Here is an 18661-nt window from a genome sequence, read left to right on the forward strand (position 1 = left end):
GAGCTCTGTCCCTGAAATACTATCAGAGTGAGAGCTCTGTCCTGGAAATACTATCAGAGTGAGAGCTCTGTCCTGGAAATACTATCAGAGTGAGAGCTCTGTCCCTGAAATACTATCAGAGTGAGAGCTCTGTCCCTGAAATACTATCAGAGTGAGAGCTCTGTCCCTGAAATACTATCAGAGTGAGAGCTCTGTCCCTGGAAATACTATCAGAGTGAGAGCTCTGTCCCTGAAATACTATCAGAGTGAGAGCTCTGTCCCTGAAATACTATCAGAGTGAGAGCTCTGTCCCTGGAAATACTATCAGAGTGAGAGCTCTGATAGCTCTGAAATACTATCAGAGTGAGAGCTCTGTCCCTGGAAATACTATCAGAGTGAGAGCTCTGTCCCTGGAAATACTATCAGAGTGAGAGCTCTGTCCCTGAAATACTATCAGAGTGAGAGCTCTGTCCCTGAAATACTATCAGAGTGAGAGCTCTGTCCCTGAAATACTATCAGAGTGAGAGCTCTGTCCCTGGAAATACTATCAGAGTGAGAGCTCTGTCCCTGGCGGAGATCTGCTCCGCGGGCCGTGACGTCAGACGTCGAGCGGCGCGTGAACGTCACCGCCGTGTTTGTTGGACCTGCTGGAGCTTTCCAGGTTCTGATCGGTTCCATTTTTGTTTGTGTTTAAACATTCAGAGCTTGTCCGTCGGCCTCTGAAACCAGTTTCCGACCAACCAGCGCCGTGAGGACCGAGTCCAGCTGTAGCAGAGCCGGGACTAGTTAGAGATGAGCGTGGAGGCGTACGGGCCGAGCTCCCAGACCCTCACCTTCCTGGACACCGAGGAAGCGGAGCTGCTGGGAGCAGACACGCAGGGCTCCGAGTATGACTTCACCGACTTCACCCTGCCCAGCCAGACCCAGACCCAGACCCAGGGCCAGACCCAGAGCCAGCTGGACGGCCAGGTGAGAGGCTTCAGTCCTAGAGGAAGACCCGCAGAGCGCTTTAGCTCCGTTAGCATGCTAGCTCAGTTAGCTCTGCATGCTAGCTCATTAGCTCTGCATGCTAGCTCATTAGCTCTGCATGCTAGCCCGCTATTACTGGATCCGGTTACCTAGCTTCATGTTAGCTAGCTGGAGCCGTTAGCTCGCTGCTAGCTAGGAAGCTCGTTAACTAACCTCCTAAAGTAATGCCGCGTGTATTAGCATGTTTCTGAACTATTGGAAGCTCAGCAGAGACACTAGTGCTGCTCTACTGACCAGAGATTAATGAGATAATGAGTTAATGAGAGTTAGGAGCAATGACAGCCAGTCAGCTCATCATTAACTGGCTGCTCCGCGCTGTCTCTGCTAGCCGTTAGCTGCTAGCCGTTAGCTGCTAATGTTAGCCGTCAGTTTGGTGGTAAAGCTTGTGCTGTGCTACAGGTGAACGGTCCTGATGAGGGGCTACATAACGGGGGAGTGGAGGACCCGGGGGCCAAAGCCAGCCAGCTGCTGGCAGAGCTCAACTTCGAGGAGGATGAAGAGGACACATACTACACCAAGGACCTGCCGCTGCACGCCTGCAGGTACTGACAGCATGCTGGACACCTGGGAAGTGATCACTGTGGTCTATTTATTCTGGTTACTGTTGGTCTGGTCCCTGATCTAACACATAGACCACTAGGAAGGGATCACTGAGGTCTATTTATACTGGTTACTGTTGGTCTGGTCCCTGATCTAACACATAGACCACTAGGAAGGGATCACTGTGGTCTATTTATTCTGATTACTGTTGGTCTGGTCCCTGATCTAACACATAGACCACTAGGAAGGGATCACTGAGGTCTATTTATACTGATTATTGTTGGTCTGGTCCCTGATCTAACACATAGACCACTAGGAAGGGATCACTGTGGTCTATTTATTCTGATTACTGTTGGTCTGGTCCCTGATCTAACACATAGACCACTAGGAAGGGATCACTGTGGTCTATTTATTCTGATTACTGTTGGTCTGGTCCCTGATCTAACACATAGACCACTAGGAAGGGATCACTGAGGTCTATTTATACTGATTATTGTTGGTCTGGTCCCTGATCTAACACATAGACCACTAGGAAGGGATCACTGTGGTCTATTTATTCTGATTACTGTTGGTCTGGTCCCTGATCTAACACATAGACCACTAGGAAGGGATCACTGAGGTCTATTTATACTGATTATTGTTGGTCTGGTCCCTGATCTAACACATAGACCACTAGGAAGGGATCACTGTGGTCTATTTATTCTGATTACTGTTGGTCTGGTCCCTGATCTAACACATAGACCACTAGGAAGGGATCACTGTGGTCTATTTATTCTGATTACTGTTGGTCTGGTCCCTGATCTAACACATAGACCACTAGGAAGGGATCACTGTGGTCTATTTATACTGATTATTGTTGGTCTGGTCCCTGATCTAACACATAGACCACTAGGAAGGGATCACTGTGGTCTATTTATTCTGATTACTGTTGGTCTGGTCCCTGATCTAACACATAGACCACTAGGAAGGGATCACTGTGGTCTATTTATACTGATTATTGTTGGTCTGGTCCCTGATCTAACACATAGACCACTAGGAAGTGATCACTGAGGTCTATTTATACTGATTATTGTTGGTCTGGTCCCTGATCTAACACATAGACCACTAGGAAGTGATCACTGAGGTCTATTTATACTGGTTATTGTTGGTCTGGTCCCTGATCTAACACACCACACAGCAATACACAACCCAAAGTTTCATCAATGTTCACTATCCTCACATATATAGGTACAACTCATCTGATAGCACAGTATAATACTCTTATAATACTCTTATAATACTATAACTATAAATAAATGTCCCCCGCGTTTCAACTGAACTGGGGAAAACTGCATTATCTTCCTCAGCACCCTGGGAATGGAACAATCTACAGGAAAAGCTTAAACTAGACTTAAAGTCTATCAATCACTGAATTTAAAGCTACCATAAAGACTGTGGTGATAGAGACACGTGCTTGTTTTTCTTAATAATGCTCATTATGTTTTTAATATTGTGTTATATTGCACTTGTTTTATTGTAAATGTTATTTTTTTGGCACTTTGGTTGAGTTTTGGCTGCTATTTTGGCCAGGTCTCTCTTGAAAAAGAGATTCTGAATCTCAATGGGACTTCCTGGTTAAATAAAAATTAATATTGTCAAAGTTTACATGCCATTCAAAACTGGCACATAGTTATAATGAAACTTTTTTTTCGGATCAGTATTAGAAGTACAGCACAGGTACTGTTCTATTCTGCTTAAAGGTATGTTATGCAGAATTTTCCCTTAAAAAAATAAATCCATCTCTATAATCATGAATGACTCTTGATGGAGTGTTTGTCTGCGGAGAATGTGCCGCTGCCCGTATTTTCTAATTGCTTGTCATTTTGCTGTTTGTGACATTTCTGGGCGTCATCCTTAGTGCACAACGTTAAAAAAACAGCAGACATCGTGCAAAAACCATAACGGCCAAACACCGAGCCGACAAAGCTCCCTCCAAAATAAGAGTGAATCTGAATCTGGCCATGCGTTCTGTTGCTTGAGTAAGGAAGGAAGATCTTAGCTTGAATGTTGTTTACAAACATTAGGCAACAATTTTAACAGAAGGATCCACATAATTAATGCTTTTGTAAGCACACATAATACAATAAATATACAAGCCCAATTCCCAAAAAGTTGGGACGCTTTGAAAAACATTATAAAGTGAATTAAATAACTGGCAAATCCCTTGTGACCTACAATCAGTTGAATACAGTTCAAAGACAAGATATCTAATTCTCAAAATGGGGAACTTTTTTTTTTTTGTAAATATATACTCTCATTCTCAACATAATGCAATCTGTTTTTATTTTAATTTTTACACAGCATCCCAACATTTGTTATCAGAGTTGTACAATAATATACATACATGTGGAAAATGATTTTAGCTTTACTAATTGAGAAATGCATTGATCTTTGCAGAAATTAGGGTAAAATGTAATAACTTGGGATAGCAAGTTTGGATTAAGAACCTAAACTTTAGGAGTGTTTGTTTAAAGAATTTCTTTTAATCAGCATAAGCACACATTTTGAAGAAACCTATTTTAATTTGTTAAAAAAATTATTAACCATTATTGACTTTTAGAAATATAACTGGAAGTGTGTAACTGCATGTATGGAGAGAGCATGAGTCCATTAATTTTTTTGCAAAGAATTCCCCAAACATGTTTACTGTTGAATTATTTAAAGAAAAATATTGGATATGTAAAATGTAACCTACATTATGCTAACGCCTCTGACACTAAATATCGCGTGTACTTCCTTTTTTATTCAGCTTTGTGTAAGTTTTGCATGACTAGGGAAGTCATATGTGGGTTAATGTCTAAATACTGCAGTAATTCAGATGCTGTTATGATACATTGTTGTTTTTCAGCTACTGTGGGATCCACGACCCAGCATGTGTGGTGTACTGCAACACCAGCAAGAAGTGGTTCTGTAATGGACGCGGCAACACGTCTGGCAGGTGTGTTCTCCTCGTCTTTATCTGGTTTCCTCTCTTATAAACACCTTCACATGAATTTATGTACAGGAGTTATACCTAAAATGTAAACATCCTACTTAAAGTTTATGTAATAGTAAAACTACCAGACTAGTGTAAATGTGGGTTGTTCAGCAAACACGTGATGGTGAATATTTGTAAAGAGACGTGTATGATGCAGACCTTTAAACTGCAGCTGCATCAAAGGAAGCTTGTGTAGTATATGTCCTGTCAGCTGTTGACATTAGCAGGCGCTGCAACAGGGAATATACCATCGCATGTTTGAAACTGATGGGATCAATGTTGTCTGTCCTGTTTTTGTACTGTGGGTCAATATGTGTTATTATGCTAACTGGCAATAGATTTCTGCAGCTAAGCTATGAAGACAAATGTCACAGAGATCAAAGTGTTTCTGATTATTTTGTGTTTCAATCATTTGACTGGTGCTCTTTAACTCCCAGTCACATTGTGAACCACTTGGTGAGAGCCAAATGCAAAGAGGTGACGCTGCATAAAGACGGGCCGCTTGGTGAGACGGTGCTGGAGTGTTACAACTGCGGCTGTCGCAACGTCTTCCTGCTGGGCTTCATCCCGGCCAAGGCCGACTCCGTGGTGGTGCTGCTCTGCAGGTAAGTGTGGCAGAGGAAGGACGTCCTGGAACCAGGACCCACAAATCCTCTATGTTCTGTCTGTTCCTTGAGGGCAGTGTGTCATTATAGGCTGGTGCATGAACTCCAAGCTAAGTATGCATATTCTTGCTGGAAACAGGAAATTTGTGATTTGTTCAGGTTAAGTTGTAAGAGTTGTCGTGCATCCTCCGGCTCAGGAAACAGATCCAGAGAATGGAGGAATAGTCAGGGAGATAAAATATCTATCCGATGGCAACAACAAAAAGTTCCCTCATCAGTGATAGACAATCAAAACTACATGTTAATTCAGTCAAGATAATGAACATAACTTGAATATTTTTTTAATGTAGGCATAAACCGAGCTCTATTCCGAAACAGCTGTGGGTAAATCATCTGAAATGAAACGTGACAGAATTATCAAATGTAATTAAAGACACTTAAAAGGACATTGTAGTCGTGGTGTGACTAAAAACTAAAGCCTCACGGATTAGATCCCTCAAGCTGGTTATTAAAGACTAAAATATATACTGAGCTGAACATTATGTTGAAAGCAATTTGTCAGTTTTCTTTGGTGCTCTAAACTATGTAACGGTGTCACTGGTCTAAACGACCTCAGATATATATTTTAATATCAGATGTCTTTCTACAATCTATTAGATTCCCCCAAAATGTGACTTGACTGTCAGACAGAAATGAATAATCAGATATTTAGTCTGCAAATAATAAACCCTTTCAGTTCCCACATGCAGCAAGAAGCACAGTGAGAATCAGTTTAAGACAAGAAGATGAAACAGTTCAATGAGTGAAGAGTAAAGCCCCGTGTTAGGTGTCAGTCTGAATGAAGCGTGGTCTCCGTGCAGGCAGCCCTGTGCTAGCCAGAGCAGCCTGAAGGACATCAACTGGGACAGCTCCCAGTGGCAGCCTCTGATCCAGGACCGCTGCTTCCTGTCCTGGCTGGTGAAGATCCCGTCGGAGCAGGAGCAGCTCCGGGCTCGGCAGATCACCGCCCAGCAGATCAACAAGTTGGAAGAGCTCTGGAAGGTAAACGAGGACCGTGTTATCATGTAATCATCATGTAATAAGATGTGTGATGTAGTCAGAACTGAGCTGGCTGGTTTGTCTCTCTCAGGACAACCCCACCGCCACCTTGGAGGACCTGGAGAAGCCTGGAGTGGACGAGGAGCCCCAGCATGTGCTGCTGCGCTATGAGGACGCCTACCAGTACCAGAACATCTTTGGCCCTCTGGTCAAACTGGAGGCTGACTACGACAAGAAGCTTAAGGAGTCCCAGGTACCTGACACCAGTGTTCCCTTCCTTTTAATTCCCATAGTTGTGTATATGTAGAGTAGTTTTCAGAGGATGATTCATTATTCATGAAGTGGTTCCAGATGAACACCAGGATGCCTCCTGCAGTGATCAGAACCACATTTAGACATATTTTTGGTGTGAGGCATCTTGCTTTAGCTCTGATTTGTGTTTTTTTTAGGGAAACAATGACACAGCAATGCAACCAAATACCTTTGTCCTCTTTATTATTTGCAGATTTTATATTTATGTATTTTTATTCATTTCCTTTTGCAGACCCAAGACAATATAACAGTCAGGTGGGACCTGGGGCTGAATAAAAAGCGGATTGCCTATTTCACACTGCCCAAGACGGATTCAGGTGGTAATTCTCTGAGCTTGACTTCCTCCCAGTGGTTCTGTGGTGCAGATAGAGCCCCCCCCCCATCCCCCCATCCCCCTCCAGTCCTGAGAAATGCACGCTACCTCCCCCAACCCTGCATCTTTTGGTGGCATGTGTGCTTGGTTTTGTTTTTGTAGTGGGTTTTTGTGCGTGCACGGTATTGTATCATTTGGCATATGAACACAGGCCACCCCCTTAGTTTATCTGTGGGTCATTTCTCAGTCCAGAAGGGTGTCTAACATGTGTCCCGTATCAATTCCAGACATGCGGCTGATGCAGGGTGACGAGATCTGCCTGCGCTACAAAGGAGACATGGCCCCGCTGTGGAAAGGCATCGGCCACGTCATCAAGGTCCCTGATAGTATCCTTTACACGGTGTGTCTCTAGTCTAGTCTAGTCCGGCTCCTCACAGCCGCTACATCCTATAATCTGGCTCTGACACGAGACAAAATAACGTTTACTTCCTTAACAGCCTGTGTTTAAAGACTATGGGGATGAAATTGCCATTGAGTTGAGGAGCAGTGTGGGAGCACCTGTTGAAATCCCACACAACTTCCAGGTGGACTTTGTGTGGAAGTCCACATCGTTTGACAGGTAGGCTGAGACCGAATACCCTCAAACCTTTAGTGGGATGGCAACATTTAACTTATTTCACTGCTGTATTATTAAATTACAGTATGGGATTGTTTTTGTTTGCATTGTTTCTAAAAGGTACTTTAGTGTCAACCTGACGTCTCTATTATTTCTATTGTTGGTGGAGATTCTCTCTCTTGGTATGGACGGAGGTTCACTGATGAATTAGTGAGAATGAATGTTTGTGTTGCTGCAGGATGCAGAGCGCCTTGAAGACGTTTGCCGTAGACGAGACCTCCGTGTCTGGCTACATCTACCACAAGCTGCTGGGCCACGAGGTGGAGGACGTCACCATCAAGTGCCAGCTGCCGAAGCGCTTCACCGCCCAGGGCCTGCCCGACCTCAACCACTCCCAGGTCAGAGTCCCGGTGATGCAGCTCCTTATTCTCTGATTAATCAGTACAGCACGGCCATTTTAATAGTTTAGAAAGACAATAATGACACTTAATAGAGCAAGCCTTTGTTTTAGCATTTGCAACAGTTGAGCTGAGCTGAAGTCTGTTTTGTTACCTGTGTGATCAGGTGTACGCTGTGAAGACGGTGCTGCAGAGGCCTCTGAGCCTGATCCAGGGTCCTCCTGGCACCGGGAAGACCGTCACCTCGGCAACCATCGTCTACCATCTGTCCCGACAAGGCAACGGGTGAGACAAGCTTTATATTTCATGGTTCAGAATGTATTCTAATTCTCTCCAGCAGCTACATGTCTGCTCTGACCCTCTGTGGTGTGTTCCTCTGCAGACCAGTGCTGGTGTGTGCTCCCAGTAACATCGCTGTGGATCAGCTGACGGAGAAGATTGACAAGACGGGACTGAAGGTCGTCAGGCTGTGTGCCAAGAGCCGCGAGGCCATCGAGTCCCCGGTATCCTTCCTGGCTCTGCACAACCAGATCAGCAACATGGACAGGTCAGTGGGAAGGTGACTGGGCTGGAAAGTTATTGATACTTTAATGCTGCTTTGTTCAGACACTCATTAATGATTTTCATCCTGTTCGGTCAGCTTGACCTCAGATTTCACCAAATTATCTCACTCATACTCACTTTTTCTGTTTATTGTGTCATTGACACCTAGAGGAGATTAAAATATGAGGTCATGAGCCAACGAGAACATTTTAAAACGGCTCAGTGATCTAAATTTGATTGACTTGAGGAACATGGGTCCTGTTTCTGTTTAGATCTGAACCTGAAATCTTGCAGACATAAACAAATCACTCCTAATCGCTGCACAGTAACCGTGTGGCATGTGAGTGTAGAGGGGAGGAGTGAGGCAGAGATCCTGCTGTAGGTGTAATATATATATATATATATATATATATATATATATAGGGAAAGGTGCATATTTGTGTTCTGAAGACAGTTTTCAATAGAAAGTTAGTTTTTATTGTACTGGCTGTGACACAGCTCATGAAGGCAGTTAATGTACTTTATTACTGTACGATTATTTTTCTGAGTCACAATCAATTTAAATGTGACTGTTTTAATGTGAACCACCAGACATAATTTATATGTTAACAAGCGTCATTTCCATGCAAAAGATCTGATCTCATCTGATCCATTTGTAAATCCAATTGGAAAATCAATGAAGATGCTTTAGATATCTCCATAACTTAGAATCTTTAATATTTTAAGTTTTCTCCAGTATTGTAGTAATTTAATGTTTTGTGCATACTTTTCACAGTAGAAAACTTCTCAAATGTATAATTAACTAAATCTGTGGCAACATTCTCCTTTTCACTCTCCAAAGACCAAAGTTATGGACATTGTAGTTCCAAAAGGGGCTCTGCTAGGTTTTGTGTGTTTTTTTTAACTCCTGCCCTGGATCACAGATTACCGTGGTGTCTTCCAGCTGTTTGTTGTCTGGAGTCCCTGATGTGTCTTTGTCTCTCCAGTATGCCAGAGCTGCAGAAGCTCCAGCAGCTGAAAGACGAGACCGGCGAGCTGTCGTCTGCTGACGAGAAACGCTACAGAGCTCTGAAACGCACCGCTGAGAGGGAGCTGCTCATGGTGAGAGGAGCTTCACAGCCTCAACACAAATACATCAGGCCTGCTACAGCTTCAGGCTGCAGCTTCAGGCTGCAGCTTCAGGCTACAGCTACAGGCTATAGCTTCAGGCTCCAGCTTCAGGCTGCAGCTTCAGGCTGCAGCTTCAGGCTACAGCTTCAGGCTGCAGCTTCAGGCTGCTAATGCAACAAGTTCCAGCTCATTGGACTGTTCTGTGTTTTATAAATGTGATGTCATACGGCGTGTTGTTGTCATCCGAACAGACTGATGGATGATTGTTTGTCCTGCTAGAGAACCGGCTGGGTTCCACCATGTATCCTGGCGTTCTCTTCTGTTCTCCTCTCAATGATCTCCTCCTTGTCCTCCAGAATGCTGATGTGATCTGCTGTACCTGCGTCGGGGCGGGAGACCCTCGTCTGGCCAAGATGCAGTTCCGCTCCATCCTGATCGATGAGAGCACGCAGGCCACGGAGCCGGAGTGCATGGTCCCCGTAGTGCTGGGAGCCAAGCAGGTACCCAGCAGCACCACAGCTAAAACCAGCAGCACCACATCTAAAACCAGCAGCACCACAGCTAAAACCAGCAGCACCACAGCTGAAACCAGCAGCACCACAGCTAAAACCAGCAGCACCACAGCTAAAACCAGCAGCACCACAGCTAAAACCAGCACCGCCACACTTTATTCACTCTGGCCACGTTCTTTACTGCAATATATACGTCAATTTACAAAATGGGAAAAATATATACTATATATACAGCAACAAGTGTTGTCAGTATTCAGGGAAAATGAGCTCCTTATTTTTATTTCCTCTGCTGTCCTCAGCTCTGTTTAAACAACCTGCAGATCATTTCTGTCACCTGACTCTTGCTGTCAGACAAATCATTCACTAAGGCGTGCAGAATATCATCCTGTAAGAAAAGGATCTGGTTAATGGTAAAGCGATTGATTGATTGATTGATTTCAAAATGCTTTTGATGTAATGTCCCTATTATAAGCTTGGATTTTCTTACTTTTCCTGAGGCAAACATTTGTCACACATGATTTGCGGAAGGACAGTTGGAAATAAAAAGTTTATTACTGAGTTTCTCACAGTGATAAATGGGGTAATTTGGGCATTTTTATTTTTATTTTTAAAGAAAACTTGCCTTTCAAACCCACTGGAAGGTTGTGGGATTCCGAAGGTTAAAGGAACTTGATTTCTGTGGAAAGACCACTGGGAATAGCTTCATGTAAATATAAAAATAGGGAATTGTACTGATGAAACATGTACAGCTGCTACTTTCAGCATTTACTTACATTTTATATCAATCAACGTGTCAGTAAATTATATTACTAACTATGAATCGTATCCGTAACAAAATGATTTGTCCTGGACAAATTAAAACCTAATTACTTAACGTAATTAATCTAAATTGTGCTTCTTTTATTAAACTAATGGTCACTTGTGTGATTCCTCCAGCTCATCCTGGTGGGGGACCACTGCCAGCTGGGTCCTGTGGTGATGTGTAAGAAAGCAGCTAAAGCCGGTCTGTCCCAGTCCCTGTTCGAGCGCCTGGTGGTTCTGGGGATCCGGCCGATCCGCCTGCAGGTCCAGTACCGCATGCACCCGGCGCTCAGTGCCTTCCCCTCCAACATCTTCTACGAGGGCTCGCTGCAGAACGGAGTCACTGCAGGTTGGTTGGTTCAGTGTAATTAATAATAATAATAATAATAATAATAATTCTCTGGTTTGATGGAGGAGCAAATGAAGACGATAATGAATCTCCATGTTTCCTCAGCCGACCGCATCAAGAAAGGCTTCGACTTCCAGTGGCCGCAGCCAGACAAGCCCATGTTCTTCTACGTGACTCAGGGTCAGGAGGAGATCGCCAGCTCTGGGACCTCCTACCTGAACAGGTAACACCACCTGGACACAGTGGTTGGGAGACAGTAGCTGAAGCTCAACACAAGGGGGCAGTCTCATCCAGGTTTCACAGACAAAACCACTTTGATAGGCTGCAAGAGTTGCAAAGAATACCTTCATGTTGGAAAAACACTCCGTCAGTCACGATAAACAGTAAAAAAATAATTAAAAATAATCTTTTTATTTTATTAATTGACTGTATTGAAAAGGGGTTTAACTCCCAGAGAAGCATGATTAAACTGGAGCAGTGGTTTTCACTTTGAGGTCTTTTTTTCCACCTAGAAATAGCGTTAGCATCACCATAACACGTGTTTGTTCATGTTTTTGTAGCTTTAACAAGTGAAATAATTCTGTTCTTCATTTTGAAAGATGTATAATGTTGAAGCACCATCCCCCGATTGTATTTTTTAGCCACCATTATTATTCTCCCATTAACGTCGGTTGTAATGTCCCAGGACTGAGATATTTAACTGATGCTGATGTTTTAAAGGACGGAGGCTGCTAACGTGGAGAAGATCACCACCCGGCTGCTGAAGGCCGGAGCCAAACCGGACCAGATCGGCATCATCACGCCGTACGAGGGCCAGCGCTCCTACCTGGTCCAGTACATGCAGTTCAGCGGCTCCCTGCACACCAAACTCTACCAGGTACTCTTCCTCCTGTTCTCCTCGGCTACAGTACTTTCAAACTGATTCTCAACTTAAATTACCATCAGTGAGGTTGTCCTGGTTCCTCTGGTTCCACTATGACCCCCCTCCTCCTGGTTCTGTCCTGGTTCCTCTGGTTCCACTCTGACCCCCCTCTCCTCCTCCTGGTTCTGTCCTGGTTCCTCTGGTTCCACTCTGACCCCCCTCTCCTCCTCCTGGTTCTGTCCTGGTTCCTCTGGTTCCACTCTGACCCCCCTCTCCTCCTGGTTCTGTCCTGGTTCCTCTGGTTTCACTATGACCCCCCCCCTCCTCCTGTGGTTCTGTCCTGGTTCCTCTGGTTTCACTCTGACCCCCCTCTCCTCCTGGTTCTGTCCTGGTTCCTCTGGTTCCACTATGACCCCTCCTCCTCCTGTGGTTCTGTCCTGGTTCCTCTGGTTCCACTCTGACCCCTCCTCCTCCTGTGGTTCTGTCCTGGTTCCTCTGGTTTCACTATGACCCCCCTCCTCCTCCTGGTTCTGTCCTGGTTCCTCTGGTTTCACTATGACCCCTCCTCCTCCTGTGGTTCTGTCCTGGTTCCTCTGGTTCCACTCTGACCCCTCCTCCTCCTGTGGTTCTGTCCTGGTTCCTCTGGTTCCACTCTGACCCCTCCTCCTCCTCCTGGTTCTGTCCTGGTTCCTCTGGTTCCACTCTGACCCCCCTCCTCCTCCTGGTTCTGTCCTGGTTCCTCTGGTTCCACTCTGACCCCTCCTCCTCCTCCTGGTTCTGTCCTGGTTCCTCTGGTTCCACTATGACCCCTCCTCCTCCTGTGGTTCTGTCCTGGTTCCTCTGGTTCCACTCTGACCCCCCTCCTCCTCCTGGTTCTGTCCTGGTTCCTATGGTTTCACTATGACCCCTCCTCCTGTGGTTCTGTCCTGGTTCCTCTGGTTTCACTATGACCCCTCCTCCTCCTGGTTCTGTCCTGGTTCCTCTGGTTTCACTATGACCCCTCCTCCTCCTGGTTCTGTCCTGGTTCCTCTGGTTCCACTCTGACCCCTCCTCCTGGTTCTGTCCTGGTTCCTCTGGTTCCACTATGACCCCTCCTCCTCCTGGTTCTGTCCTGGTTCCTCTGGTTCCACTATGACCCCTCCTCCTCCTGTGGTTCTGTCCTGGTTCCTCTGGTTCCACTATGACCCCCCTCCTCCTCCTGGTTCTGTCCTGGTTCCTCTGGTTCCACTCTGACCCCCCTCCTCCTCCTGGTTCTGTCCTGGTTCCTCTGGTTCCACTCTGACCCCCCTCCTCCTCCTGGTTCTGTCCTGGTTCCTCTGGTTCCACTCTGACCCCCCTCCTCCTCCTGGTTCTGTCCTGGTTCCTCTGGTTCCACTCTGACCCCCCTCCTCCTGTGGTTCTGTCCTGGTTCCCCTGGTTCCACTCTGACCCCCCTCCTCCTGTGGTTCTGTCCTGGTTCCTCTGGTTCCACTCTGACCCCCCTCCTCCTCCTGGTTCTGTCCTGGTTCCTCTGGTTCCACTCTGACCCCCCTCCTCCTCCTGGTTCTGTCCTGGTTCCTCTGGTTCCACTCTGACCCCCCTCCTCCTCCTGGTTCTGTCCTGGTTCCTCTGGTTCCTCTGGTTCCACTATGACCCCCTCCTCCTCCTGGTTCTGTCCTGGTTCCTCTGGTTTCACTATGACCCCCCTCCTCCTGGTTCTGTCCTGGTTCCTCTGGTTCCACTCTGACCCCCCTCCTCCTCCTGTGGTTCTGTCCTGGTTCCTCTGGTTCCACTCTGACCCCCCTCATCCTCCTGGTGCTGTCCTGGTTCCTCTGGTTCCACTCTGACCCCCCTCCTCCTCCTGGTTCTGTCCTGGTTCCTCTGGTTCCACTCTGACCCCCCCCCTCCTCCTGGTTCTGTCCTGGTTCCTCTGGTTCCACTCTGACCCCCCTCCTCCTCCTGTGGTTCTGTCCTGGTTCCTCTGGTTCCACTCTGACCCCCCTCATCCTCCTGGTTCTGTCCTGGTTCCTCTGGTTCCACTCTGACCCCCCCCCTCCTCCTGGTTCTGTCCTGGTTCCTCTGGTTCCACTCTGACCCCCCTCCTCCTCCTGTGGTTCTGTCCTGGTTCCTCTGGTTCCACTCTGACCCCCCTCCTCCTGGTTCTGTCCTGGTTCCTCTGGTTCCACTATGACCCCTCCTCCTCCTGGTTCTGTCCTGGTTCCTCTGGTTCCACTCTGACCCCCCTCCTCCTGGTTCTGTCCTGGTTCCTCTGGTTCCACTCTGACCCCTCCTCCTCCTGTGGTTCTGTCCTGGTTCCTCTGGTTCCACTCTGACCCCCCTCCTGTCCCATTGCAGCAGGTGGAGATCGCCAGCGTGGACGCCTTCCAGGGCCGAGAGAAGGACTTCATCATCTTGTCTTGTGTCCGAGCCAACGAGCATCAGGGCATCGGCTTCCTCAACGACCCTCGCCGCCTCAACGTGGCGCTGACCAGAGCCAAGTACATATATTATTATTATTATTATTATTATTATTATTATTACTGGATGATGATGTCACAGCATGAAACCAGCTCAGTTTATGATGAGCAATGTAGATTTTCCTTGGAGAAGCTCATTTTGAACCATGCAGATCAGATACTATTGACTGCTAGACTGTGAAAAATACCTTTTTTTAAAATGTTGAATATTATATTAACACACAATATCCACATTTCAGGTTAAATATGGCCAGTATTAATTGAATGCCCATAATCAGACCACTAGAAATAGCTTAACAGCATCCTTTAGAGTCATTAAAGGCGTTACATGGCTGAGGTGTGTGTTGTCTGAAGGTACGGCGTGATCATCGTGGGGAACCCCAAGGCTCTGTCCAAGCAGCCGCTGTGGAACAACCTGCTCAACAACTACAAGGAGCAGAAGGTTCTGGTGGAGGGGCCGCTCAACAACCTGAGGGAGAGCCTGATGCAGTTCAGCAAGCCGCGCAAACTGGTCAACACCATCAACCCAGTGAGTCCAACCAGCTGCTCCATCAGCACCAACATCAGCTACAACCAGCTGCTCCATCAGCACCAACATCAGCTACAACCAGCTGCTCCATCAGCACCACGTCCTCATAGTGAACCAGGGATAAGAACATTTATCTGTTAATCATCCGTCTCTAACGGCAGTTCTCTGTTTTTCCCAGGGAGGACGCTTTATGAGCACCGCCATGTACGACGCCCGCGAGGCGCTGATCCCTGGCTCCGCCTACGACCGCAGCAACGCTGGTACGTAGCATCATTAGCATGACTCAAGATGATGATAATAATAATAATAATAATAAATAACAGGCTGCGTTACAGTGATGTTGTGTTCTCTTCCAGCCGGACGCCCGTCCAACATGTACTTTCAGACTCACGACCAGATCGGGATGATCGGGGCGGGGCCGGGCCACATGGCGGCTATGAACATTCCCATCCCCTTCAACCTGGTGATGCCCCCCATGCCTCCACCCAGCTACCTGGGCCAGACCAACGGCCCTGCTGCAGGTACGGCACCAAGTCTGGTCCCCTCAACCACTACGCAAACTTTAGTCCAGTTTTTAGAGGAGAAAGTAATAAGATTATAGCCCATTATGCAACCTGATAAGCAGAATATATCCTAAATATTCAGAATGTGGTTCCTCTTCTATCTAGTGCAGTGAACACAGTGAGACCTTAGCATGATGGCTGCTGTTTGTTTCCCTGCAGGTCGTGGAGCGATGAAGGGGAAGCCGGGGCGTGGCGGGCGGCAGAGGGTCCGTGGCTCCGCCCACCAGGGCGCCAGTCAGGGTAACGGACCCAACAGCCAGGCCAGCCAGGACGGGGCCTCCCAGCCCTTCTCCCAGGGGCCGCTGACTCAGGGATACATCTCCATGAGCCAGCCGTCCCAGATGAGCCAGCCCGGCCTCTCGCAGCCCGAGCTGTCCCAGGTACAGATAAACATTTCATATTTAAGAGATATTCAGTTATTAATGGTCTCATTTGGATTTTTAACATCTCAAATTGGCTTTCTTAAATGAAGAAAATGCACCAATACTTGTTAGTTTGTGAATCATCACTTGCTCGTCATACAACTAGACTTAATATTGAAGAGAATATAGACATTATACAGCATATGAGACAGTTAAGTTTTAGAGTAAAAACAAGTTCCTGGCAAAGATCTGGCAATGTGTCTGCAGTAAACTTTGTGTCTTCGTGTCCTGCAGGACAGCTACCTGGGCGATGAGTTCAAGTCCCAGATCGACGTGGCTCTGTCCCAGGACTCCACATACCAGGGAGAACGAGCGTACCAGCATGGTGGGGTGACGGGCCTGTCACAGTACTAGAGAGTGAGTACAGAAACACTCTGGTGTCTTTGGAGCTGCAGTAGAGCACCAAAGTAGAGCAGTTCTCATGCTTCCTTATGTCCAAATGGATAAAGTCTGTGTTCTTTTATCATTGAAACTTAAAATTAGTTTAAAAATCTCCCTTTTAAAACTGAGTAAAATAAAAAAGAAGAGCATGATGTTTAAAAACAAATGAAATGTCAAAAAAATCAATGACGACTGCTTGTATGGTGCAAGTTGACGTGAAAGTCTGACATGCACCTGCAGTCTAGTTTCAATACACCAACGATAAGATCTTGTTTTGTGTCTGTAGGTCACTTGAAGACGGGAGCTAGGCTTGAGCTGAGCTTAGTTCATCAGCTTTTTAATCTGGGAAATAATAAAAACATAAAATGGATACCTGTTTTCCTCTGCTACAACCGAAGCACCACCGAGTGAACGCGACGGGATAGCGAAACCAAACCAATGACCAGCGAGAGAAGAGAGAGGAAGAAGAAGACGAAGAGGGCTCGAACAGACGGAGACGCAAGAGGCCGAGTGAACAAGAGGACGAAGGCCGGCGGAGAGGAGGAGGAGGAGGAGGAGGAGGAGTCGAGAGGTTGGCGGCATGAGGTGGAGCTGCTGAGGAAGAGGAGGAAGAGGAGGGAGACCTCAGCGGTGGAATCCAAACGAGGCTCAACTCCCAATAAAATAATCAAGCCACGCCCTTCACCCGACGCCTCTGGGACAGGAAGCATCTTCCTTCAGGTGGGAGCCGAGCGTTCCCGCTGAATATGAAGAACTTGTTCTCCAAACCTGCAGGGGGCGCCACCACAGAAACACCAAACAGGAAACACAAACCCCCCATGCTAAAAGTTGGTTGGTTTCTCAACCTGAATCGTTTAATTTGGTTTCTCTTGGGAGGAGACGGGCCCAGAACCTCAGCAGCTCTGAAGGAAGCAGCAGTCGACGCCTCAGAGGAAATAAACACGGTTTCTGTGCTCGAGTCTGAGATTAAAGAGCCTTGAATTGAAATACCTTCCATCTGCCTCGAGGCCCGCTGGCCCAGTGACCAGGTCTCTGGCGGGGCGGGGCGGGGCTCGGAGGGGTTTCAGACTGGTGTTTCAAGGCGTGACGCGAGAATCCACCGATATCGCGATCATCATGGGACAGTTTTATTCTTCTCAGAAGTACCTTTCTTATCACAGAGCACAAAATTGCAAAAAAGTCATTGAAACTATCAAACACGACCAGCATTGAATATTCAACTCAATGTCTTTTGATGTTTCAGCGAAGGCTTTTTCCTTATTTTAATCTTTTGAACGCAGGTTGTTGATGTCCTGCTGCTTCGTGACCAGAAGTCTTTCTGAAAACACTCTGTACGCTTAGATTGGCAAACGCTTGAATGCTTTGCATTGATTGATCGATTGATCGATTGATTGATTCCTCCGGGGTGGTGGACTGTCACATCATCACACAGACCCTGCTAGAGGTGAAAGAACCAACAGAAGGTGATAGTAACCGTGGCAATCAATCCACCAGGTAAGAGGAGAAAAGGAAGGTGGCTGAGGAAGAGGAGGAGAGTTTCCACATCTGGAACATGAGTTCAGGTCATTGTCGGGTTAAATGTCGAGGGAAACGTGGCTAAAGGGCTGATCAGTCCCACAGACACACGCTAGATGTCCTTATAAACCCAGTGTCCTCACAGCATTTATATTTAGTGAATGATGATCAATAACTAGCAGTTAGAGACTGAGGCTGTTGTCCTGCCACAATAATCTAACCAGGGTTGAAGAATTAAGACTTTCACAAAGTCAATGGTCAACTTCAACACAACCCTATAATTTAAAAATCAACGTGATCTGAATCTTTCTTTAGTTTGTTTTTAAACTTGACCAACCCCGTAAACCCAGAGGAGAAGATCAATGAAGAGAATCAGTGCCTATAACCAATCACCTTCAGATAAACAGCTGCAGCACAAGCATGAATGTAGTTAAAAATCAAACTACCAGCATCAGAGGGCTCCAGGAACTCAGAAACAGACTTGTTTTTTATTTTTCTTTTTAAATGAAACGAGGCAGGTAAAGATGAGTTTAGGATGGGCGGATGGAATAAAGCCACCTTCCTTCTCTGGAGATAAAATGAAAGCTGGTAGAGTTTATTTTTCCTTCTGTGGACTTTTCTCTGTGCGAAGCTGTTTGCCTGCATTATGTATTCCTTATAGAGTTCCTCTCGATATTTATGTGACCCTTGACCCTCTCCTGGAGAACTAACCTGAACCTGAGTTGATTTGCTTTAGTTAAGACGATTCGCTGCTTTGTGCGTCATGTTTTGT

The 18661-nt window shown here is 46.4% G+C and overlaps 1 protein-coding gene across 2 annotated transcripts; it reads left to right on the forward strand.

The window, feature by feature from the left end:
- The first annotated feature begins 576 nt into the window (after window positions 1–576).
- Window positions 577–18434, forward strand: LOC131977546 (regulator of nonsense transcripts 1-like). 2 transcript variants are annotated; one of them, XM_059340919.1, is made up of 24 exons: window positions 577–948; window positions 1408–1550; window positions 4436–4525; window positions 5002–5169; window positions 6030–6210; window positions 6299–6460; window positions 6752–6839; window positions 7120–7232; window positions 7330–7451; window positions 7687–7846; window positions 8013–8131; window positions 8229–8393; window positions 9376–9490; window positions 9856–9999; window positions 10948–11161; window positions 11267–11384; window positions 11882–12038; window positions 14358–14500; window positions 14834–15008; window positions 15187–15268; window positions 15365–15529; window positions 15731–15951; window positions 16228–16350; window positions 16661–18434. In XM_059340919.1, exons 1-23 carry the CDS (start codon window positions 772–774, stop codon window positions 16345–16347), a joined length of 3342 nt encoding a protein of 1113 aa, XP_059196902.1. In that variant the 5' UTR covers window positions 577–771; the 3' UTR covers window positions 16348–16350; window positions 16661–18434. The 2 variants fall into 2 exon arrangements, with proteins under 2 accessions (XP_059196902.1, XP_059196903.1); XM_059340920.1 differs by having other exon boundaries at window positions 7120–7218; window positions 7343–7451.
- The last annotated feature ends 227 nt before the right edge of the window (window positions 18435–18661 follow it).

Source organism: Centropristis striata, chromosome 9 (assembly GCF_030273125.1).
Source record: "Centropristis striata isolate RG_2023a ecotype Rhode Island chromosome 9, C.striata_1.0, whole genome shotgun sequence".
Lineage (NCBI taxonomy): Eukaryota > Metazoa > Chordata > Actinopteri > Perciformes > Serranidae > Centropristis > Centropristis striata.